Below are 25,693 nucleotides of genomic sequence, written 5' to 3' on the forward strand. Positions count from 1 at the left end.
CTCTCTCTCTCTCTGTATTGCCCTTTTCTGCTTAACCTTTGAGTACTGGCATTTCTCTTGGTCAGAGAATTCTCCCTAATACAACAGTCCCCTCCACCCCAGTGCATTAGTTCCTCTCCATCCTCCTTAGAATAATCTTTTAAATAAAGTTTCTTCTAAATCCAGATTTGTTTTTATTTGACACATGATACAGTAGGAAGCTAAATAAAATTGTTTTCTCATGTTCCTAGTTAGTCTTATTAAATGAGTCTGTCTAAACCAGCCAAAGTTAAGTGATTTGCCAAGATTTTCAGTAAGCTATACATAAAACAAAAGATTTATTCATTATCTCCTTTTCTTAATCTCTTCCCACAGTGAAACAGCCATGATGCTTCAAAATTTCCAATTGCATAAGCTGTCTTTCTCTGTTAATATGTATGAATGCTGGTCAGTAATGCTTAATTCTAATTAAAAACTGTTCAAACTATAAAATAAGTAAGTTCTAATTTTTTTTTTTTCTGCAACTAAAAATGACAAATAATGACAAGCAGGACATAACCAAGTCCTTGCTCTCCATTTGATAAAGAAATGGCATCCTGTGTACTGCCTACTCATTGGAAATGGAAACCACAGTGATCCTTTGATCAATTATTTCCATTGTGGATGAAGTTATGTGCTTAGGATTATACTCTCTATGCCACAAAAATTGTATTTAATCCTCGTGAGATTCACACACACAAAAAGGCATTGATAAAAAAGGCATTGACACATCCATTTTACAAGTGGACTTTGTTGCTTTTTGGCTGCAAAACATTTTGCTCTCTCTCTAAAAACACTCTGATTTTGGTTTGAGGAATTAGCCTTGTCTCCACAGTCATATCTGGTAGGACTTCAATCAATGGTCCTGTACAGCCCTCGTCCCATGCCATAAAAGACTGCATGTGACTCAGAGCAGACCATTTCATTTTCTCTCTAGAATTTGGTTCTTGAGTCAAAGACACAAGATTTTAAATGGTTGGAACTAATGCACTGGAGGTGCAACTTTCTCAGCAGACAGAAATTGCATATCTACCGATTCTTGCAGTTCTTGCTTCCCAGGCCTCTGTAGCTCCCTTGGTCTTGACTATTTCCCAGCCTGTTTTTCCATCCTCATTAATATTGTCAGCTCCCAATGGCCTTTTAATAAATTTCCCTTTGTCAAAGTTCACCTGAGTCAATTTCCAGCATGTTAGAACTAATATTATGCATATTTCATTTTAAAGTCCACTTGCACCAAAGCACAAGTCATTTTTCTAATTCTCTCATGATAGCAACATCTGTCCAATTTTCTTAGTCTAATTGGTCCTACTAGACTATTTGAAATTCTATTGATCATATACTTTGTATTGTTTTAAGTTGCAGGGTTGCTTATGCTAGAGTTTCACAAGACTCTCCATTATGGAAAAAAATCCAGTCATTTAAATTTGCCCTAATCTAAATTCTCAGAAGCAATATAGCACTATAAAATACAAGTAGTACAATCAGATACATAGTAGAATAGTATTTGATTATGGTAAACTTTTTCAAAACAAAGAGCTGCGTTTAATTTATCTTCTGAGAAGCAAATACGCTGCAAATGAATTAGTATAATAATTATAATCATTAAATGAAAATTAAATTTTCATTTAGGGTTTATTGTTCTACTTTAGTTTAAAAGATATGTAACCTACTTATAATACTTAGTAATATGTTACTATGCTATCTTTAAAAAAATTTTAATTAAGTAATAACTGTAAACTTCTAAGGAAATATGTTAATATAATTAACATCTATTTCATATGTATATATACATATATATTTATATGTAAATGCTTATTTATATTTATGTGTTAATATGTATGGTTTTTACATGTTTATATAAACATATATATAAAACATGTTTTATGTGCTACCACATGATAAATCCAGTACAGAAATAGTTTATTTAAAGTATTTTTAGATAAATGTTGAAATGCATATTTAACCAACTTTTTTCTATGTAAAGCCTCTTTTTTAAAAATCACGAACTAGAGTACTAATATATAACCAGCTCACTTAACTAATTTATTCTCAAACCAAGTTATTTTTGGTAGATGTCCCTAAGTATTCATTTAGAGCATCACTTTATCCAGTTACCTATACATGTTCCTTTAACTATTTTCAGCCAAAAATTGCTTTATATAAAAATGAAATATAGAGTCTTTATTGAAATAGTTTTATAGCTATTTTTCCACACTAAAATTATTCCAGCAGCCATATTCTCAATTACCTATTTGTGTGAATGAGCCAAACTAAAATTATCATTTGATGGCAGTTTCTGGCCTTGTGTGCTCAACTCACTCCTAAGAAAAGATAGGGTTGGATTTTTAATTAGGTTTACCTCCTAAAACATTAACAGAGGGAGGGTTTAGGAACCTAGCCTGCTGCTGGCCCATAGGTATAGATTAAAAATAAACCTATGTGGATACTATTTGTGTCTTTGCGAAAATTATTCAGTCTCTCAAAATTTTAGAGAACTCATTTGTACAATGGAGAAAGTAATCAGACCTACTTCAAAGGGTCTTTGTGAGAAGTTAATTGGATAACATTAATTAATTACAGAAAACGCAACAAATAAAGAGTGCCATAGATGTTAGATATTTGTTGTGGTGATTATAGAAACTTCTCAGATTTCACGATTGTAAACTCCACTTAGCTTTTTGTTCAGGTAAATTGGTTTATATTTAGCTAACAAGATAAGGAGCTCCATCTTAGGTACTTGTCAATATTTTTTCAAAAGCCTGGCTAAAGGAATCAATAGGTTTGGCAGATGGCCAGAGGTATACACAGGCTTTCCTGATCATCTGAACTCACTTCTGTTAGTATAGACTTGCAGAGAGTTCATCCAGACCACGTGCTGAGTAATGCTGTAGGTACCATGAACATTTTTTTCATGACATTAAGATATATCCTCTCTATGATGTTCCATAAGATAAAAACATTTTTCTACAATCTAACACTTGATTGAGAAATAGTTCTGCCTTTCCACCAAAAAAGATTTGTTTTTTTGAATTTTCTAACTGGTTCTGTTTTTTATGTGCTCTTTTGTTTGCTTCTTTCACTTTGGTTCTAAAATGAAAACTACTCTCACGATAAGCAAGGCCTTTTTTAGCATCTTTATTATTAGTCTCACCTTGACTCTTTCATTTCTTTCTATTCCGTTTGCTTTATTTTTCTGACTCATGTTCAATGTATTTTACCTTGTTTTATGTATGAATCATTGTAAAGTGCCTTAAATTCTCTTTGAATGAGATGGAACATTTAAAAATAATTAAATTTAGCCCCTAAAACAACTAAGGCATAAATGAAAGTATCTGAAATACTATTTGTGTTGCTGTAGATACAATTGGAATTTTCTTATATACACATGGTTGAATTTATTTCTCATCTTAAAAACGAAACAGTGGTACAGAGATAAATTGTGTATAAACTGGAGAAGGTTAAGAAAAAAAACAATAAATACGATTAAGAGAATAGAGAAATTGGCTCTTGCTGAATAGGCTGTACAAGAAAACAATATACTTACCTTGTACATGGGATGAAAACATATAAAAATTAATAAGCTATTCTATTTGGCAAAAATCCTGGGCCATTAAACATAAAAGAATATGATAGAATTTTGAAAGGAGTAAATTCATACAATACACTTTGAAAATCTTGAAAAGCAACTGTGATTCAAATGTTTTAATGGAACCATATATCATGATCTTATTTTTACCCTGTAACTGCTTTCCAGTTATTTTCGACTTGGTGCAAGCAAAAGCTCTAAAAAGTAAACTGAAATGAATGAAGTGATATTTGGGAAAAGCACAACAGAGATTATAACACTCTACATTTTTCTGCTTCTCTCTTCAATTTCTCCCAGTGTGTTTCCACAGTTTTTTTTTGTTTTTTTTTTTTAATGAAAAGATAAGTGTAATAGGAGACTGGAAAATGCTCTTTTCCATTGTTTTTATTAATGAATTTTACCTTTGGAATATGATTAACAATTGCCTCCAAAATCACAGGATAGAATATACTTGTATAAATCTTTCTTCCATCATATGTTTATAAATATTTATTTAAATTATAATAAAATATATAGCACAAATAATAAGTTAAAATAAGACTATTAGAGACAATATACTGGTACTTTCATCATAACTGTCTCTTATGAATTAAATGGATTTATTTATCTCTTCCTAAAAATAACAATAATTCAAATATTTAAACATTCGTTTTTAATAAAAGCAAAATTAAAATGTCCTTAATGGAATTATAGAAAGTATTTTTTTTTTCATTTTTGGCTATTTTATTGTTTCCAAAAGTTTGAGTATCAAAAAAGTGAAAAAGATAAAAAGAAGAAAAATGTTGATTTTGACAAAATAAAGCATCTAAATATAATAAGTAAAACTCATTTTTTTTTTAATGTATATTCCTGAGGAAAATGAGGGAGGGGCACAATTCTGTATTTAAATTTTTCTATATCACATCTATTAGATGGCAAATAATAAATGATGTTGATTTATTATCCTTCAATACTTTTTTATTTTACACAAAAGAAACTAGTATAGCTTTGACTATCAGCATTCAGATAAATGTTAATTATTGAATGATGAGTATTATATCCATTAAAATATGAAACAAACCAATTGAAGGCAAACACATCAGAATACGTGACTTTAGAAAATCAATATACAATGTATTCTTAGGAAAAAGTAAACTAGTTGATAAGTCATTTACTTTTGTTAAGTCTGCATATACAAAAATATATATGAATTTGGAAAATTCAAGTGATAGAAAGGAACAAATATTACCTTAATATATATGAAAAATATCAGACAAAACACTAGTTATTGTGAATTGGAACCATTTTACAAAGGTTTACTCCAGTGTAAACAATTTATTCATATTGTGCCATGATAGCATACTTTTAAATAATAACTACAAATTTATAAAAATGAGATACTGTAACCCTTAAAAATAGAACAACAGAAATGAGAGTCATGGAGAACCCTGTTTACAACTATGGTTCCATATTATTAGTTCAATACTGACACATTGGGAATATTTAAAATTCTGTCATATGATAATAAACATTTATTGGATTTTAAATCTCTACACTTTTCTGCATTTCAAGTAATTAAGCTTTAAAAATGCCATTGCTATGTACATGAATAATAATACCAAAACCATTCTATAAAAGTCTAACTGTGTTTTAGGTTGTCTTTAATTCTGTAAAAAATTATGACTTCTTATAACATAACAAGTTGAATATAATAATGTGAAAACACGTATTTCTTCCTGCAAAGAATGGAGTTTACTTTTTTCTTTACCAAAATAAATTCCAAAACTGAGTATTTCAGAAAAAGAGCAGATGAATTCTTTTTGTGTCAAAACAATAAATCACCAAGGTTTGGAATAAAACTGAATCATGTTTTTTAAATGAATCATGAAATATACCTTAAATATTTAAAAAAGTAAAATTTTATTTTATATTGTCCGTGTTTTATTTTTATGACTGGCTTTTATTTTACAGCTATTATGTGCCAATTATGCAAAATATTATTTTCAAAAGTTATACTATTGAAATAAATGTACTTCATTATCTGATGGAAATTGCATCATTTATGGTCATTTTCTGTTGATAACCTTTTCAACTACATCTTTTTGTTAAGATACTTAAAGAAAATTGGCATGTGATTGGTAATAAAACAATTTAACTTAGAATATACCAGATAAGAGAGACTACACGATTAAAGAAATTCTCAGGTACAATAATATATTTCATATATTCCAGCTAGGCTCATATTTTTTTAAAAAGATTTTCAATGGTTTGATAGGATAGTATCATACCTGATATGTATAACATTCAGGTAGAATAAATAGACAAAATAAATTAACCTTAATGTTGGGTTAAGTAAGCGGTTGTGGAGAAGAGATAATGGAGTTTTAATTCACTGATGGTGGGGGAGGAAGCTGATACTCAGAGCTATTGATGTGAACCAGATATTGACAAATAAAGTCAATCTTCTTTAAGAATAGAATACTATTATTTTTACATGTATAATTTTATCCAATTCTTCAGTGAACAAAAGCAACTACTTTTATTTTATCCATTTGCTCAGACCCCAAATCTAGGAGTCATTATTGTTTCTTACATTTTCTCATATTCCAGTTCATAACAAATTTTGTAGGTTATCTGAACCTTCAAAAAATTTACCTTAATCTAATCACCCTCCCTATCGCCACCCATACCACCAGTCCAAGCAACAGTGATCTCTCTCCTGTACTATTGCTATAGATTCATATCTGGTCACTTGTAAAAGCTGAGCCAGAACATTATCATTTCTCTGTGCAAAATGTATAAGGCCACGCTGTCCAAAAGAAATGTAATGAAAGTTACATGTGTAAATTCAAGTTTTCTAATACCTACTTTAAAAAGTTAAAAATAAAATGGTGATAGTTATAATATATTTACTTAACTCAATATGTTGAAAATGATCATTTCAATATGTAATTCACATAAAAATATTAATGAGCTATCTTACATTTTTTGGTACTAAGTCTTTGAAATCTGGTATGATTTTATGCTGCACTTATAACATCTCTCATCTGGACCTGACACTTTTCAAGCACTCAATAACCACAGGTAACTAATGGCACTATATTAGACATACAGCTTTAAGAACTTTCCATCTTAAAGTAAAATGTTAAATTCTCCAAGGCCCTATGAAGTCTTATATAACACATTTCCTACCTGAATAGTCTTGATGTGATAAGCATGCTCCTAATTCACATTTTTATGTTTGCATTTCCTCTTTCTGGGATTATTTCTTCCAGCCTCATTCTCCAGCCCCCTTACTCACAAACACACCCCACATGATTTTCTCCCTCACTTCTTTTAGGTTTCTGCTCAGATTTCAGCTTATTGGAAAGGTTTTTATCAATCATCCTAGATGAAATAGTACTTTTGTTCCATAATTTTATATTTGTATTTATTTGTCTTTATTGCAGTTATCACTACCTAATGTCATGTTATGTATTAATTTATTATTATTATTTTACTTGCTGTTTTCTACTAATAGAAGATAAGCTCCATGGAACAGGGACTTTGCTTTGTTCACTGCTAACTCTCTAGTGCTTACACCTAAGAACTACTTTTTACTTAAATAATAAATTGCCAGTTTTCAGATATGGATATTAGGACTCAAAGAGTTTAATTCACAGGCCCAAGATCTCCTGGTTAGTCATTGGTGGACTGGGCCTTAAGCCTAGGTCCTCTTAATTCAAAGGGAACAATGGCCATCCTGAGCTAGAAAAAGTTTAATAATATCATTTAGGAATTTCATATGAGATTTCCCCAAAGTGTTTTCTTGTAGGAATTTGAATAGAATAAGAAAGCATTATAACTTTTTTATGTAGAGTATAATGTTCTAAATTAGCACTTGGCTAGTTAATCCCACAGGCTAAATCCAACCTACTACCTATTTTTGAAAGTAAAAGTTTTATTTATGAAGTATTCTGTTATAAAAATTATTAATTTAAAAGTATTATTTTTAAATTATTAACATTTAAATGTTATAATAAAATAAATATTTTAGTAAAATGATAAAATTTAATATTAGAAATTATTAAAATATTTTAATTCATTATTAAAATATTAATATCTATTTCTTTACAGGAATAATCTTACCCCCAACGCTAAAACAAAGAGAGAGTAAAAATGAACAAAGATAATGTGTTTATTCATTTGCTCTTCAACTTAATCTTTCCCCCCAAAACCAAGTCTTTAACATATTGATTTAAGAATATGTAAGTGTTGGCATTTATTGTTTACTGTTTCATAGGTTTTATTCTCGAGACTTTATAATTCTCATCCTAGAAACAAATATCTTGATTAGATGTTTAAAGTATGTTTTGTAACCTTAATACCAAGAGCTATAATTTACACAGACATATTTCAGATGCTTTATAAATATTTCATGCAAATAGGCTCTTCCACACCAAAGCAATAACTACTTCAATAAAGTTCTACTATCATTAGTTTTTCATATTGTATTTAGAAAGTAAGAAAAATATTTGACCCACTCAGAGACTTAAATGATCAATTCCAATTCATACTGTGACACAGTATTTCTAAATTCTTTAATTTATACTTTTTGAAAATGTCATTTCTGCAGATTCCTAAGGATTTAAATTTTAGAACCCCAAACCTCTTTTTTTTAATTTGGGCTTCATGGTGAAGGGAAGGAGAAAGAAAGAACACAAAAAATGAAAATATTTCTTAGCTTTTTTTAAGGATATTATTGTCATTCATTTGTTGTTTATAGTAAGGTTCACTAACCTTATCCTCACAGCTATTTCTCCTACTCCTTAATCTCAAGAATTTGTAAGTAGGAGAAACACAAGACTCACAAAGAGCTAAATCCTAAGATCAGTCTAAAATACCTAAGAACACAGATATGCAAGAACATCTGCATGGGGCATAGTTTGCTGGAATACATTAATGTAATGAAAAAAAATTATGTTTCATTACAAAGGGGTGCTGGTTAATTCTATAATCATAACATAACAACAACAACAAAAAACTTTAAAAATTCAGTACAGACATTTAGGTGAATTCCAGTGGATTGGAGAGTAATTGTTATCATTACTACAGCAGCTAACATTTACTATAAGCATCCCATTTTCCAGGCACTGTGCTTTTAGCTAGCAAAGGATATTGACCCCTTTACAAAAATTATCCCCCATTGTGAAATGGATATACTAAGTCATTAAATTTTCCTTTCATGAACTTTCCCAGTTTGTACTGGTTTCATGCTTACCAAGGAAACTTTGGATTATGATCTGGCCTCATATATGGATTTTCCTAAAGAAAAAAATAAAAGTGATGACCATATGGAATTCAAGTTTTCTACTTCAAAGGATAGGGATGCCTCATTGGAAATATAGAAAATGACTTTGATGATGATATGACTTGTCATCTAAGAATGTCTATAGGCAACACATGTGCTGGTTAGTCTGGTCACCAGAACAATACATCCTTATTTTTGATTAATGAATTGGCATTCTGCTGTCTACCTTGGTTATGTGTATATTTTTGTTATTCATCCATGGACAGTAACAGTGAGTATTTGGAGCTTCATGGTGCTGAATCAGGTCTAACAGTCCTTATCACCACCACTTTCATCCACTAAATTAGTTTTCAAAGAGAGATCAAAAAGGCTACATACTGTATGATTCCAACATTCTGAAAAAGGTAAAACTGTGAAGACAGTAAAAAGATCAAGGGTTATTGCAGAAGGGGGAGATGAATAGCTGGAGCACAGAGGATTTTTAGAGCAGCGGAACTAATCTGTATGATACTATAATAATGGATATATGTCATTACACATTAGTCAGACCCACAGAATGTACAGCACCAGGAGTGAAACCTAATGTAAAGCACGAACTTTGGGTGATTATGACATCTCATTGTAGGTTCACTGATTGTAGCGAATGTACCACTCTGGTGCAAGATGTCGTAAGTAAAGGAAGATATGGTGCCCATGGGGCAGGGAGCATATGGGAATTCTCTGTATCTTCTGCTCAATATTGTTATGAATATAAAACTGTTCTAAAAGGGATTTGAAAATTTTGTGTTTAAGAATCTCTAACTTAACACAGATTTTTAAAAATCTACAAAAAGAAATCAGGCATGTGCCTGCTATGCTTACTGCACTAGCAAATGCACATTTAATTTTATCAAAAGCAACACAGGATTGACATCCTTACTACAATATTCAAGAGGAAGAAGTGTGGTTCTAAGTATTAAATATGTTGCTCAGAGATCATACAGGAATAATAGGATTCAAACTTGTCTGTCTGAATCCATAATCTTAGTTTCATTACTAAACTATCCTCTTTGAGTAGAAAGTGTAAGATTCCGGCCTCCCTATGACTTGCCCTCCTAACTTTGGACCACAAATCTCATTTATGTAGAATATTTATTATTCATTAAATGTTCATGATTTTCATTGTCTGAGATGGCTTATATCATTTAGTTCTCACCACAGTCTTAGGACATAATTTTTATTAGCTCTTGTCATCAAATGGTGAAACTGAGTCTGGGAAAAATTAAATTATTTGTCCAAGCTTGTGTTTCAAAACCAATGTCATGTGAAGTCAAAGCTCTTTTCAAAGTGATGCATTTCTTGCAAGACTTGAAAGTTGCCTGATTTTTCTTTCATATTTTCATATCTACTTAAGAGGTATAAATCATAAAAATTGATATGAAATTATACTTTTAAGTTGCCTTTATTTTAGTTTTCATAAATTTTACCTTATCAAAAGGAAAAGGACATCATGATTTTGCTTATATAAACTTTTCATTAAAATGCCTTCTATCTAACTGGGATCATATCAGTGAAAAATAGATTTCCTAGCCTCATGGAGCTTATATTCAGTGTAAAATTGGCATATAATAAAAATACTAAATAATGCTTTGAAAAAAAATAAAAAAATAAAAGTTAGAGGTTGAAAAGAGTATCATCTCCTTTGGATAGTGTAATCAAAGAAAGCCTACCCCTAACAGATGACATTAAAGCAGCTAAGGGATAGGTATAATTCTAAAATTTTCTGGTGTAATCAGCTATTATTTTAATATGGGTTAAGCATATATAAACCACTTTTGAACACGTGAACAAGACACTGCATGATTGACATTCCATGCATAAATATTGATAATCATCTCATTCATAAGACATTTTATGTGATGGCCAAAGGTTAAATTTCATAAAATGTCCATAAATCATTATTATTAAACACACATGCCTTTATTATAAGAGAATCGGTCTTGCCTTAATCAATGCCTATTGTATTTTACTTGACATATAATTACTAAAAGATTAGTTATCTATCTGAAGCTTCTTCCAGTAACTGAGAAGTGGGAGGTATTTTGCTAGAGAGAAGCAGATAAACAGTGACAACTGATATCTGTCAACCTGAACGCAATAGAAGAGAGAATAATAAATAAATACGAATGTAGAAATTATAAAATGATGGCAGGCTAGGTTAGGGTAGATAAGAGTGAGATAGTAAAGACATTTTAATAATCTTTGATAGCACTAGAGAACGTGCAACTTAATAATCACAACTTTAGGTCAGCAATAATAGATTCAGTCATGTTCAGTGTAAACTGTTCAAAGGCAGAGGGGCATGGCACATATTTTAGAATAATTAAAAATATATATTGTTTAAAATTTATCATCTTTTTCTTTGAAAGAATAAGCTTTAGGCATCTAAATACACCACTTTGAGAGATAGCATTCTCTAGACTAGCTGGGTTGCTTAGATAATGAGTTATCTGAATAATCTGGGGCCACAAAAATCATGATTTATACTCAAATAATTAATGTTATGATTTATTTCTTACATGCTGCATTTGAGGTTATATTGATGCATCAATCAAAGCATTCTGAATAATATCTTCTCACATCTAATTTTCATTCCTATTTGAAAGTACTCTCAGAATCTTCACATATTTCAAATAAAGCTACCTATTTCAGAAAAAGAGCAAGCTAAATTATTATTAAGACAGTGTTTTAAAATGTATGTTTAATCTAAACATTAAAATAATTTAAATGATCTAATCCAATACAAATTATAACTGTATGAAAATAAATATATAAGTAAACAAAAATCCATTACTCAGTAAGATCTTCTATCTTTTTTTCCACCAGAGTTGGGGGCACATTAGAAACAATGACTTGCATATCCAATTGATTGACCACAGAGACCTGAAAGAAGAAAAAAACAGAATTTGTTTGGCTTTTACTCATTAACATTTCTATAACTAAAAATAACTTTTATTTCTTCCCTACTAAGCATAGACATTTTTAAATTTAGAAATAAATAATATTTTTGTTTATGCAATCTCCACTAGATGTGGGGGCATGTTGAGAATGATAGATTGTTGTTTACTTAGAAGTTATAGAACCCTAAATGACTTCAACTGTTGTAGATTTTGTTTGTTTTCTTGGTTATTAACTAGGACCTGAGAGAAGGTGTTTTTGTTTGTTTGTTAATGTGCTCTTTAAGAACACTCAGAAGAATGAAAAACACAGCCTTTAGATTTTATAAATACCATGAGATCATTTATTTATTGTGACTAGGAATTTGAGATATGACTACTTGGAATAATTTATTCCATGTAATCATCATATATAGTCTTTATATCTGCTTTAGCCAACTTTATGTATGTGTAGATAAAGAGATATATATATACAAATTTACATATGGGCTAAAATAAATTATAATAGCTGTTTATGAATGTGTCCTATTTATTTAACATACACAGAATTATTTCTATCCTTATTTAGAAAAATGAAGAAAACTAAAAGCATTTATTCTCTGCTTACAACATACACTTTAAATTTTTTCCTCAATATTCTACAGGCTTTAACTCATTTAATTCTAATAACTATCATATCAGGTAGTTATGACTATTATTCCAATTTTAAATAAGAAAACTGATAAAACAAAGATACATTTAATAACTTGGACCTGATTAGCACAGGCTGTCTGAATCCAGAACATGAGCTCTTTACTATTGCCCAATATAGATATAAAAAATGTAAATTCAAATCATATATTGTTCTGCATGTACATGACACACTTAAAATTATATAAATACATATACATCAGGAGCATAAATTGAATATTCTAGATTAAGTATATTTATCTTTATATAGCTAACCATAATTTATCCTAGGGGATGATTTTATGTTTACAAGTATTTTTGATATAGCTGCTCACAGATTCTCTATTAGGAGTCATAAACTCAATGTCTTCAGGGAACAAGAAGTAACCTAAATAAGTGAAGCAGTCTAAAGTATGAAATGGTAGGGATAAATAAAAGTGAGTCTGTGACTAGTCCAAAGAGGTCAACTACAAACTCATCTCTAGTGAATATTACTATGTGGTGAAACAGGTCCAGATTTGAAATATTTACAACTAATTAGAAATTTTTCAAACCATTGTGTGAGCCCAATAATTATATTTTACAGTGTATACTAAGCTAGGCATCTGCTCAACTACCACCTATGAGCAAATAGTTAACAATGCCTGTTACAACCCTGCATCTCTAACTCAGTATTGGTGTCTGGAAGTAAACATTTAAATTTTCCTTAAATATGTAGATGAATCTTGATTGTGTCTTCACACAAAAATGTTACTTCATTAGTAATGAAATCATCACAGTTTTTGTGTAACTTTTCTTATCCATCCTGAGTGAAAAAAGAGACAGAAGTTATATAAAAGTATTTTTGTTTTATTTGTTTATTTTGTTTTAGTAGTATAAATAGATGGCCAAAATCTCTAGAAATATGTATATGATACTTATGAAATTGTTTCCTCCCTTCTGCCCTCCCTTGCTTCCTTCTTTTCCTCCTATTCTCCCCCTCTTTCTTTTCTTATCTTTTTTCATTTCTTTCAACATTGAATCAAGAAATGGAATGGAATGGAATGGAATGGAATGGAATAGAATGGAATGGAATAGAGTCAAATAAAATTAGATTAAATTAAAATAAGTTAAATTTCTGGACAAAAGCAAATGGCCTGAAACAAATAGTAACCATGGAATGGTATCTCAATGAAAATAGATTTCTCAACCTTTGTAATTTGATGGAACCATGTGATGTAGTACTGATCAATGTAAAGTAAGTGTAAAGGAAGAAATAAGTATTCTTAAATCTGTGTGAACCTCCCCTTTCTCTCCCAATCTCTACCTGAATAAAGAAGTCAAAGGGTAAAAACACAAGTTAAATCAAATTGAGCCCCTGAATCTTTACACGTAGAAAAGCTGTCAAAAACATCACCCGACTATGTACACACTCGTTGTGTCTTGTGAGAGAAAAATCAATGTGTTTGTTTAAACCACTGAAATTTTAGATTTTTTCATTACACCATCAGTCTACCATGAGAAACATTCATTTGTCATGATGTTTGTCATGGATTTATTATAGATGAGATCTATTATACATAGCTATTAGATTCTTACTATTTATAGGACAATGAAAAACAATAATGTTAGTTATATATGGGTTCAGGGATTTAACAGAAGTTCCTCTTGTATAAAAATATGTTCTGAGTTTTGGAAGCTCATATACAAGTAAACTTTTGGAATGCACTCAATTCATGTGCTAGAGCCTCTATTTGGAAGCAAAATTTGGCCTGGCAGATATAAGTAACCCTATTATTTGCCTCTTAATAACAGTAATTTCCCAGAAAGATAAATTACTTATTCAAAAAACGGATTTTTATTTTATTTTTTTATTTATTTGTTTGTTTGTTTGTTTATTTATTTTTTTGGCCGAGGCAACCCTTGGTTGACCTTGCAGATTGCAAAGACCTTGTCAGTTTATAATCCCTTGTTTTTTAATTTTTTTAATTTTTTTTTTTAATTTTTCACACCTATAGCACCTGATCTTCCTAGATGGTCTCCCATTCAAGTACTAACCAGGCCCAATCCTGCTTAGCTTTTAAGATCAGACAGAATTGGGCTTGTTCAGGGTAGCATGGCTGTAGACCGAAATGGGGATTTTTAATTTGTTAATGAGCTTAGAGGCTAAATTCTGACTCAATTAACAAAATAAGATTTAAGATCCTGTACTATACAACACACACACACACACACACACACACACACATATACATATATATATGTATATATATGTTTGTATTAAGCTTACAATTTATCAAAAAGATAATCCAATTTTAATAACTTTTGAAAACAAACTTCTGTATTTTCAAGATATAAAAATTATGTATTTCTAATTTTGATAAAAAAACGAAAGTCATACTATACTTAACTCCAAAAATAGTTGTCTCATACTTACCTATTAATAGTTGTCTTTAAAATTTTTAATCGTTTTAAAGTGTTAATATATGGTTTATGTACAATGTACACATTTTTGACTATGCAAATGGAGAATAAGCTTTTACTGTTTAAATTTTGATTTTTCAAAGAAATCCAACATCTCTGATTCCTTGGTTTCTTCTATCATTCATAGCAAATATATTTAAATAGTCTAGATACATTTATGTTACTTTTCTAGTATAGCCTCTTTACAAATAGTTCCAGAAATACGCATGACAATTTATTATACCAAATATTAATAAAATTGTTCTTCTATAGCAGAATTTTTTAATGTTTGGTATAATAAACTAATGTGTATTTTTGGAACTATTTGCAAATGTCTAACCACTATGCTGTATAATTGAAACTAATATAAAATAATATTGAATGTCAACAGTAATTGCAAAATAAAAACTATTAAAACATTATTATAAAATTGCTTAATTTCATTCTTTATGTGTTGATTATCAATAAAAATGTTTAAGAAATATTTCTATTGTTGGAATCCATCTTTATTGCTAGGTACAACAAAAAAAGAGGAATATTTATTAAGCACAATATTATAAAAACAGATTGTAAATTTACATGTTTGATTTCTAAGTCCTATTAATTCTTCATAAACCTCTTGTAAGAGATGAGTTCTAGAATGGACCAGGAAATATACTGTCATTACAGGACAACATGAGAGCTCACTTGAAGGATTTATACACAATTATACAGTTATGTATGTTTTTGCAGTCATATTGAGCATAAGAAAAAGGAGAATGTTTTAATTAACTAGAGTTATGGTTTTGCCAAGTGAGTATGATGTAGGGAGAAAAGACAAGGAAGTTGAATTTTTATGTGATTGAGTGTTTATACTAATTGATAATGCACCACAAAGCTGATAAGCAAGAAAGATAAAATATGAGGGGTAGAGGAAGGGGAAATATAGCAGGCTAAATGGATTAAAGGTCCTGTTGAGAACAAAAGAGTGCTGGAATTATATGAACACATTCAGTATTACGGTCAAAGAGTGGCGATTTGAAATGAAGGTTATTGAGGGGTTTCAGTAATTGATAATGGCAAAAATAACTGGTTGTTAAGTGATCATAGTAAAGTAGAGGGTAAAGCCAGTGGAAGCAAAGCATTAGAGGAAATTGTGAATTTGGGATATTGGAAGATTCATCTTTGCAATGAAAATGCCAAAAACTATGACAGGGAAATGTTGGAGACAGCAACCTTAACTCAGGAGCTAAACTCATTGAGATATGTTGGGAATTGACCAAAGATTTGGGAGATCACAGCAATAATGTGAGACAGTGAGTAAGTAACAGAGTTAGATGGTGAGAATAAAGGCTGGATTCCTAGGAAGGAAGAAGGGTATAGAAATAGTAACGTAGTGCACTGAGAATCCTACTTTGCCAGTAGCTAGTATAAAGACTGTGGCAAACAAATATAGAAAAGAACACAAAAGCCATTACTTGAGAAAGCAGCAGAAGTAGTAACCTCAGGGGAGGTCCAGATTTGCATTACACAAAGTTTTATCTAAATTAAAAATCTTACCTTCACTCACTCTTACTAAAAAATTTTCAATAGTTTCCTGTTGCTTTTAGGAAAAAGTTCCAATACTTTTAATATCACCTAAAGCTTTTATATGAACTAACTACTTCCATCTTCAGGCCTGTCTCTTATTTACTTTATGTCTCTCACTCTTCCAGACTGAGTAAATATCTATTAGTTATTTAGACCTGCCATCGTTTCTCTTCCTTCTCGGTTTTGGAATATTTTGTTTACATAAAAGTCTTATTTCCCTCCATATCTCCTTTTTCTTGATTTAAAGGATTGCAGATCTTATAAATAGTATTTTGCTGAGAAGGCTTCTTCATACATATATATTATAATTAAAAATGTTTAACATGATTTCTTTGAATTAAATTTTTCTAAATATATTTTGGGTAATTTTAAAGGTATATTTTATAATTTACACAAAATAGTTTATAGAGTTCAAATAAAAATCTCATAAACTTCACATTGCTTGCATACATATTATATATATATATATATAACCTATATAGTTATATTTTGTTTATATTTCTTATATTTTACGTATACTTAGTGAGCTTATCAGTCTTAAAGCTTCACAATGTGCATATTTTAAATAATGAGAGAAATAACATTATTTCGCATAATGTTTACAGATATTGATTTGATTGAAAATCTTTGTCAACCATAATACCTTCTATGCCAAAAGCTTATTGGCTTAGACTGGTCTTTGTTTTTTTATGCAGCTTTACTGTTATACATGACATAGTTCTGGCCTTCATACCAATCACAATCATGATGATTGGTCTTTACCATTATCTAAAAAGAATAATAGTTGACCACTGATGTCTGCATATATATAAAGGTTAAACTTGTCCAGAGAAATATGAAAATGAAGAAAACTGTGAAAGATAAAGATTTAATAAGATCTAAAGAGCAAAAGAAAAATTACACTTGAGTCTGTCTTTAAGTGATAGATAGTTCCAATAATAAATATATTTTTTACTAGATTCATCAGAGAAAAGTCCAAATAATGATAGAGATTCCATAGGATACATGCACTGGTATTGAATATTTTGAATAAGTGTTAATATCAAACTACCCTTGGGGATAATCTACCACTGAACGTGTGTAGACTGAGAAAAGGCAGAATAGAAAAGTGATGTTACTGATTGAGGCCAAATAAAAAGTCAATGTTCATCAAAATTATCAATGGGGATTTTGGTAAAACAAGAAATAATTATCCATTGGGACATAAACTTGTTTCAAAATATTTCCTTTTGTTTTCTTAATTACACAAGGCCTAAAAGTAATTTAAACAGTAATAAAAAAAAAATCTTTTAACTTCTACAGCACAACTCTGTAAAGCATTTTATAATTTTAAGTAGCTCCAATCAACTCTATATTACAAATGAGACTCGCAGACCAAATAGAAATCTTATGCTTACGATATTTCTGCCACAATCATATATAAAAAACATCTGGTGTATTTCCCAAATGGTAATAATAAATAAACAACTGTAAAGCTATATTTTTATATCCTAAACTATAGCTATCAACAACCTGAATGTAAATTAATCACGTTATAGAATACCTATATTAAATAAATTTAAATGTTCTATGAGTTAAAAACACTGTTTTATGTGCCCCTTTATCTGAAGTTTTATCTACTTACAAGTACATCAGCTTTGCCACTTAGTCCCTTCCCATAGTCGTCAGTTGCAATGACTTGAAACTTGAAGTAGGACCTCCTCATATTATGGAAGAGCATAGCAGTTTTGATAAGCCCTGTATATGTTTCCACCACAAATCCTTCTTTTCCCTCTTTAATTGGTGGTATTATGAGTCTGTATGCCATGACACTATAATTGCCAGTATCTTTATCAGTAGCCTAGGAGGGAGAAAAACACAGGTTATAAATAATCAGTAAAAAAATAACTTTTAGTAAAGGATTTATTTATTTATGTTTGTAAGAATGATGTTCCTTGTGTAGTAATATAAAAAGTCTTTTTTTTTTTCTGGATATTATATAGATTTATCGACTTTATGTCCACAGGGTCAAATGGTTGTCATTAGAATGATAACTACTGAACTGTGAATTAAAGAACATAGACACTAACAGAGTCCAGTCCATGAATCAGGTGTTTTGAATGGCATATCAAATGGGTTCATCTCTGGGCTGTGGTCCAATTTGGTTTAAGGGTGGGATTGATTATGTACTTAATCATTGCTTTGTGTATAAGCATTGTATATGATTGTGTGTATGTGTTTTTTATCTAACCTATTTCCTAAAGGGAAAAACAATGAAATAAACATATTTATACTCAGTGACAATAAAACAAATCAAAGTTCAGAGCTTTTAACCAATAATCTCAGATATGCATAAAGAGATTCTAATCAGTTAATGCCATGTCATAATTTGAGAGGGTTAGAATTCTACCACAACTTCCTTTTTTATTATCTTGTATCCTGATTAACCATATTTATTCTTGGTGGTAGGTGCTTATGACCTACATGTTAAGGTTTTTTAATATTCATAATTTTAAAAAAGTAAATAGTTGCTTAGTATACGTTTGTGTGTGTGTGTGTGTGTGTGTATGTGTGTGTGTGTGTGTTTAATAAAGCTGTGAGCATAATACATTAGGCTGGCTTTATGGCTTCCACTTCAGGAAAATTTTTCAGAATGCCAATTTGAAAATTATTTCATAGTAAAATATTTAGAAGCAGAATTAATCTTAGTGAATTAATACAAAGCTATATATACCCTACTCATGAAACTAGATATGTAAAGGTTATGTTTTTATTACTATTTCCATTATCTGATTATTCTTAGTTTAACCAGTGACATTACTATTAAATGTCATGTATCAAGTATTTATGTTTTGCCATTACAATACTAAAAGTTCTACAAAAGTAATCATTTTTAATAAAATAAAAACTCTCAGAGGAATGTATTATTCTAATTATATGTATTAGTGCTGTTCAATAGAACTTTCTGTAATGATGGAAATGCTCTAAATATGTTCTGTCCAATACAGTAGCCCTTAGCCACATATGACTATTGAACACTTGAAACAAGGCTAATGTGACTAAGAAACTGAAATTTTAATTTAGTTTAATTTTAATTAAAGTTAAGTAACCAAAGGCTACATAGTAAGCGTTTAAGTTGGGATATAATAACAACAATAGTAAATAATATAAATGTGTATTAAGATGCAGCACGAGCCTGTCTCTCTAGCTTCAAATTTGATATATGTGCTTAACCTGTTAGATAAGGTCACTTAAAAACCCCAGATATTTCATTTCACTTCAGGATAAAGTATTTCTTGATTTTTCTTAGAAGTTAAAATTCTCAGCATTAGAATAGGATAAGTTCTGACTTGTCCTATTGTCCTATCTCTTTAGATGATCTGGATGGTTTACATGACAGAGCTTAGTTTTGGCATTAGAGGAATAGTAATTAGATTTCAACATTAGGCCACATTATTACTTAAAGAGAAAAAAGAACAAAGAAAAAATAGTTATCAAAGTTCTTCTTTTTAAGTTTCGAACTTCAGAGTTTTTATTCATTTAACAAAGCACAGCATAAAAAGTAAAAAGCACATTTCCAACTAAAGTTAAAATCAGAGTTTGAATCAAATAATCAAAGACATATCTTTTATATATCATGAGCTAATTTGGGACTAATGCCAACTCACTCAAAGATTTGGTTCAATATTATCCTTTAACTTATGATTAACACGAACATTTCCCCTAAAATAAACTTTTTATTGTTAATGCAAAATTTATTGAAGTATAAGAAATATGCACCAAAAAATGCAAAAATCTTAAGTGTACAGCTCAATAAAATTCTGCAAAATATACATATCCATGAGACCAGCATCTGCATCAAGAAATACAACATTAACAGCATCTCAGAATGTCTTTCATGCTCTTTCAGCCATCCTAGCTTCCCAAGGAAACCACTATCCTAATTTCTAACACTAAAGATTAGTTATGCCTATTTTTAAACTTTATATTGATGGGGTCATAATATATGTTCTGTTTTCTGTCTAACCTCTTTTACTCAATTTTGTGTTGTGAGATTCTAAACTTTTATATTTTAAAATGGACTTGGTAACACAACACAATCACATTTAGAAAAGAAAAGGTGGTTACAATAAAATCATTGTGATTGCTTGGTACATTAAGCTTTTTTGCATAGTTCTTACTGATTAACATACAATTTCAAAAAACAAATAATTTCACTTTATTGTATTGCTAATTTATTAAATTAGGATAACCACAAAATAGCCATATTTTATTTTACATATTAAGGTGCTCTTTTAACATACCTTTCCTGAAACAAAAATCATTTAATGCAAAAGTTTGAGTATGGAATGAATAATTATAACTCAGGAATATCTATTTTCTTTTATAATTTTTCATAGTACATTTGAAGCGAATTGTCAAAAATGAGATACAGGATTTTAAAAAATCATGTTTACTAGACCTTTTTTCCAAAATTTTAAAACTCTACCTGTTGGTAATAATAACTCCACTTTAAATTTCTATTTTTTGAAGGGGCTTGATCCTCTTTGAAATATCAAAGTTCTCATTTCAGAAAACACTTATTGAGGATGGTTGACAGAATCACTAGCATTTTTTCAAATCTCCTTGCTCTCTCCCAAGTATATATAGTGAAATACTGGTAGGTTAAACAGTGAATGATAAAAATCCCAATAGGTGTTATACTTTTAGAATTTTCAAGTTTAACATTGAATCTATCCAATTTTTAACAAACAATGGATTTAAGACTGAAACCTATATATAAGATGTGACTGATAGATGTTGGATATGTATATTACAACCATACACAGGTAACAGTGTTATTTTTATAAATCAATTAAAAATACCATGCGTTTAAAAACATACCAAGTCACAAAAAATACTGACAACAAAATTAAAAACACAATTTTTAATCAGGTTCAAGATGTGAACAAACTAAGAGAGTTTCAGCATAGAGTATATTGTATCTATTTGTTTCCAATTTTTAATAATTTTAATTTTGCTTGTTTGTTTTTTGTATTGCATTTTGGAAAGAGGAAGACTCAAAAGTCAGGTGTGATTTTAAAAAAGTCACTTAGAGTTTCAGGTTTCCTTATAAAATGAGAATATTGATTAACAAATATTATGTTAAGATATTGTGTAGCCAAGTACAGTATAATGTCATAATTATCTAAATTTTTATAATATCAAAAAATTACATTTTTCCACATAGGCATTTACCAATCAATATGCAACTTGAAGCACAAAACCAGGTAAAACTCTTATTACTTCAGACATATTATCATAAGATTGTAACTACTTTAATACAATACATTAATCAGTTTTTTTTCTTAGCTCAAGATGCACATACTTTGTTCTCCTAATATATATGTATATATATATATACTTTTTTTTTTCTTTTCCTGGTCTCCTTATTGCTTCCTGGTCACTTTTGAATCAACCATGCACAACCACTCTCTCAAGTGAAATCCATGCATTTATGTGTAGTATGCATTTACCTTTCCTTGTTGCTGAATATAATGAGGCTGTAGGTATCTAGTTCTTAGTCTACCTCTTTAACTTCACCTTCATTTTGAATGAATTTCAATGTTTATGTAGATGACACACCCATTTCAAATTCCTAGGCATGAAAATCTTTCAATTTTTGAACTGACTGCATCAATTCAGCTCCAGTTTTTTGGTTTATGGAGATATTGTTCCTAAGAAAACACTGAAGCTCTGGAAGCATAAACTTTAATGTATAAATTTCTGAACACAACTTCCCATCACTTTCTTATTCAGTTAAGAGCACTTCTATAATAACAGTAAAATTTTAATTCCAAAATATCTTCAGTGCTCTCACTACTTCAGGGCTTACATCTCTTCCCTCTCCATTATAGATTTCACAGTCACCTCGTTCTCATTTTTTCTCCTTCCACACCTGGAACTTCTTTCTCTTGAATCAATTTAATGATCAACCTACTCTTGGGTGACTGAAGAGTAATGAAAGAAATTAAATAATCAGGCAGACTAATGCTACTATGAGTCCATGATCTCTGAGTGCAACTGTGCTTTTATTTATTTGGAAAAAAATTGTTTTGTTTTTTATCTTGCTCCAAAAGTTCACTCTTTTCTTCAAATTGCATATTTTTTCAGTCTCCTCCAGTGAAGTTATAATTCACATAAAAATTGAGGATACCAGTGTGAAATCTCTCAACTTCTCGGCCGATAACTATAAAAGTACCTATATTTGTACTTATTGTCTTTCTTCAAATCTCAGAGTAACAAAGTGACTCTTCTGTTATGAAGGTTCTTATTCCTTCATCTGAATCTCTCCCATATCTTCAATGTCTAATGCTTCATCAGCTCTGTCTGTACTTCCAATCTTTTCCTCTACAGACTATATGACATCTACCTTTCTCTCATTAAAACAAAACTAAAATTTTCTTTTACTCTATGCCAACCTCAGATCTATTTCCATAATTTTCATATCTATTTTTCACAGTTATGTTCCTCAAAAATATTCCTACAATCATTGCCTCCAATTTTTCACTTCACAGTCATCCCTTAATAGCAGCTGGAATTCTGTTGCTATCATGCCTTTGAATATGTTAAAGTCAATGATTGAGGTCAGCTCAGCCTCAGATCAATTATCAATCCAGTGCTCTTTAAACGACAAAGAACATTTGCATTATTTGTGTGAAATTATTGCTGATGCTGTAAGCTAACATATATTGAACACTTAACAGTTTTCAAAGTGTTATGGAAATATATACGTCATCATATGACAACCTTTTACTGATTAAATTTTATTATTATTTTATAGGTGAAGAAATGGAGGCACAGAGAGATTAGTAATTTTCTCATAATCACACAGATAATTGAGAGCACAGCTGGATAGGTCTCACTCTAAAACCACTACATTGAATATGTCAGACTAAGTACCAGGACTAAAATCCCAATGAAAACAACATTAAGTACTAGATAAAAGGTCTTAAAAACTCTTCCTAGAAATATCAAGTAGATAGAAAGAAAATGATAAATAGCTAGGTAAAAAATTAAGTGAAGGCAAAAATACAAAAATCTTGGTAGTGATGATGACTTTCATTTAGAGGTTTTTTGCTGATCTAGGTGAATTTAAAATTGATTTATGAGGTCTCGAGCGGCTCAGAGAACAGGAGGCAAGACCCAAGGCTTACTCATGGAAGTGAGTCTAAAAAGATTTCCCTTCTCAGAATACTAAATTTTCACTATGAGGGCGAATGAAAAATTCATCTCTCTTTTGCAACCACAACTGCCACAGCCATCTCAAAACTGCAAAGAAAATTGCCTAGCTTAACCCTTGATATTGAGTGTAGTGGAGAAAAAACTTCCTTGAGAATTCATAACCAAACACAAGTTCTCATTAAAGTTTGTATCCTTTATTCACATACCACCAATTTGTTCAACTCAGGGATAAACCATAATATTCTGAATTTGTAAATCGAATGGTCCTGAACTCTACTTAAATGAACAGAAACAATGAAATTGAGAATTTGAGAAATGGAATCTTTGATTGATAATGGCCTAATGTCCTCACAGAAGCAAGCACTTTTTCTTTTTTAATTTTTTTTTTATTTTTTAGATGAGGCAACCCTTGGTTAACCTCACAGATTGCAAGGACCTTGTCAGCTTACAATCCCTTATTTTTTTTTATTTTTTACGCCTACAGCACCTGGTCTTCCTAGGTGGTCTCCCATCCAGGTACTAACCAGGCCCGATCCTGCTTAGCTTCTGAGATCAGATGGGATCAGGGTTGTTCAGGGTAGCATGGCTGTAGATGCAAGTACTTTTTCCAAAAAGCTTCTTCCAACCTATGACTCAAATAATTCTGACTTATAAGTTCCAAGGAAGATGAAAAGTAAGAATAAAATAATTCTCAGAATGAACAAGAAACAAACTATCATGAAAATGAGTCTGTTGTGACAAAAAAAAAAAAAAGCAGTCATTTCCACAAAGCTTTAGATATTTGAATTAGCAGACAAGGAGATAAAGGGAATGTGTTCAATATATTTTAATAAATAACGAAGTTCTTAAAATATAAATACATATTGAGAATAATTGAACATAAATAAAAAGTATCTTATAGAAATAAAAATATATAATTGAAATAAAAACTCAGAATGAAGTTGTTAGATTAGGCAGAACTGAAGAGAGAATTAGTGAACTGAATAATAGGCAAAAGAAATGATCCAGAATGCTTCACAGTTACAAAGATGAAAAAAAAGTCTAAAAGCAAGTTTAAGACAAAATTTAAAGTGACAAAGTTTAGCAAACATCTAACCAGAGTTTCAAAAGGAGAGAAGGGAGAATGGGACAAAATTTTCCAAAACTGATAAAAGATAGCTATCCACAGATTCAAGCCCAATAAACTATAAACAGGGTAAATAACAAGTAATCTATACCTAGAACCCACACATCATGTAGAAACTGCAAAAAACCTGCTCAATGTCCAAAAAGTGGAGTCTTAAAAGTAGTAGACTGACAATTGACTTCTTAATAGCAACATTAAATGATAGATGCTAAGAAAATAATATCTTCAAAGTAAAGAGAAGATAACTGTGCATTTAAAATTCTAGTCCTAATGAAAATGTCTTTCAGAAGCAAGAGTAAAATTAACACTTTTTCAATCACTGAAAGAGTTCAACATAAAAAGATACCCATGGAAAGTTCTAAATTGTGTACTTCAATTGAAAGGAATGTGATTCCACATGGAAGGTCTATGATTTAGGAGGAAATGGAAAAGCAAAAAAGTATTAAATATGTGAATAATTGTATAGAACAGACTCTTCAGCACAATAATTATAGCATTATGTATGGTTAAAAAATAAAAATAAATCACAATAATATAAAAGTTGGAATGGGAGTAACTGTAGTTAAACATCCTAAGACTAAATAATAATGTTCAAGCTGTATGGGGCATTAATTTTTTTAGGTATGTGTTATGTTAAAATTTCTAAAGTAACCCTAATTTAATAAAATAGAGTGTATTACTTCTCAAATATAGCAGGGATACACGTGGTTAAAAAATTTATCCTCAGAAAATTTTAATAGAAAAAATATAGGAAAAAAAGGACAATGGAAAACTAAAATAAAATGATAGGGAGTAAAATCTATTTTACCTGTAATTATAACAATGTAATTAAATCTTTTCAACAAATAAGATTAATCACAATGGATGGAATACAC

General features: G+C 30.1%; 1 protein-coding gene and 2 pseudogenes across 2 annotated transcripts in view; all 3 read right to left on the reverse strand.

The window, feature by feature from the left end:
- PCDH15 (protocadherin related 15) overlaps positions 1-25,693 on the reverse strand; it is a 730,119-nt gene that overhangs the window by 34,170 nt on the left and 670,256 nt on the right. For both annotated transcript variants that reach the window (XM_039871826.1, XM_039871827.1), the window contains exons 27-28: positions 18,114-18,329; positions 11,707-11,795 (exon numbers count right to left, since the gene is read on the reverse strand). In XM_039871826.1, the coding sequence (XP_039727760.1) occupies positions 11,707-11,795; positions 18,114-18,329 (305 nt within the window). The remainder of the gene's footprint in view (positions 1-11,706; positions 11,796-18,113; positions 18,330-25,693) is intronic.
- Positions 14,467-14,585, reverse strand: LOC120610192 (uncharacterized; annotated as a pseudogene).
- Positions 24,168-24,286, reverse strand: LOC120609762 (uncharacterized; annotated as a pseudogene).

The sequence above is a fragment of the Pteropus medius genome, unplaced genomic scaffold (genome assembly GCF_902729225.1).
Source record: "Pteropus medius unplaced genomic scaffold, Ma_sr-lr_union100, whole genome shotgun sequence".
Classification (NCBI taxonomy): domain Eukaryota; kingdom Metazoa; phylum Chordata; class Mammalia; order Chiroptera; family Pteropodidae; genus Pteropus; species Pteropus medius.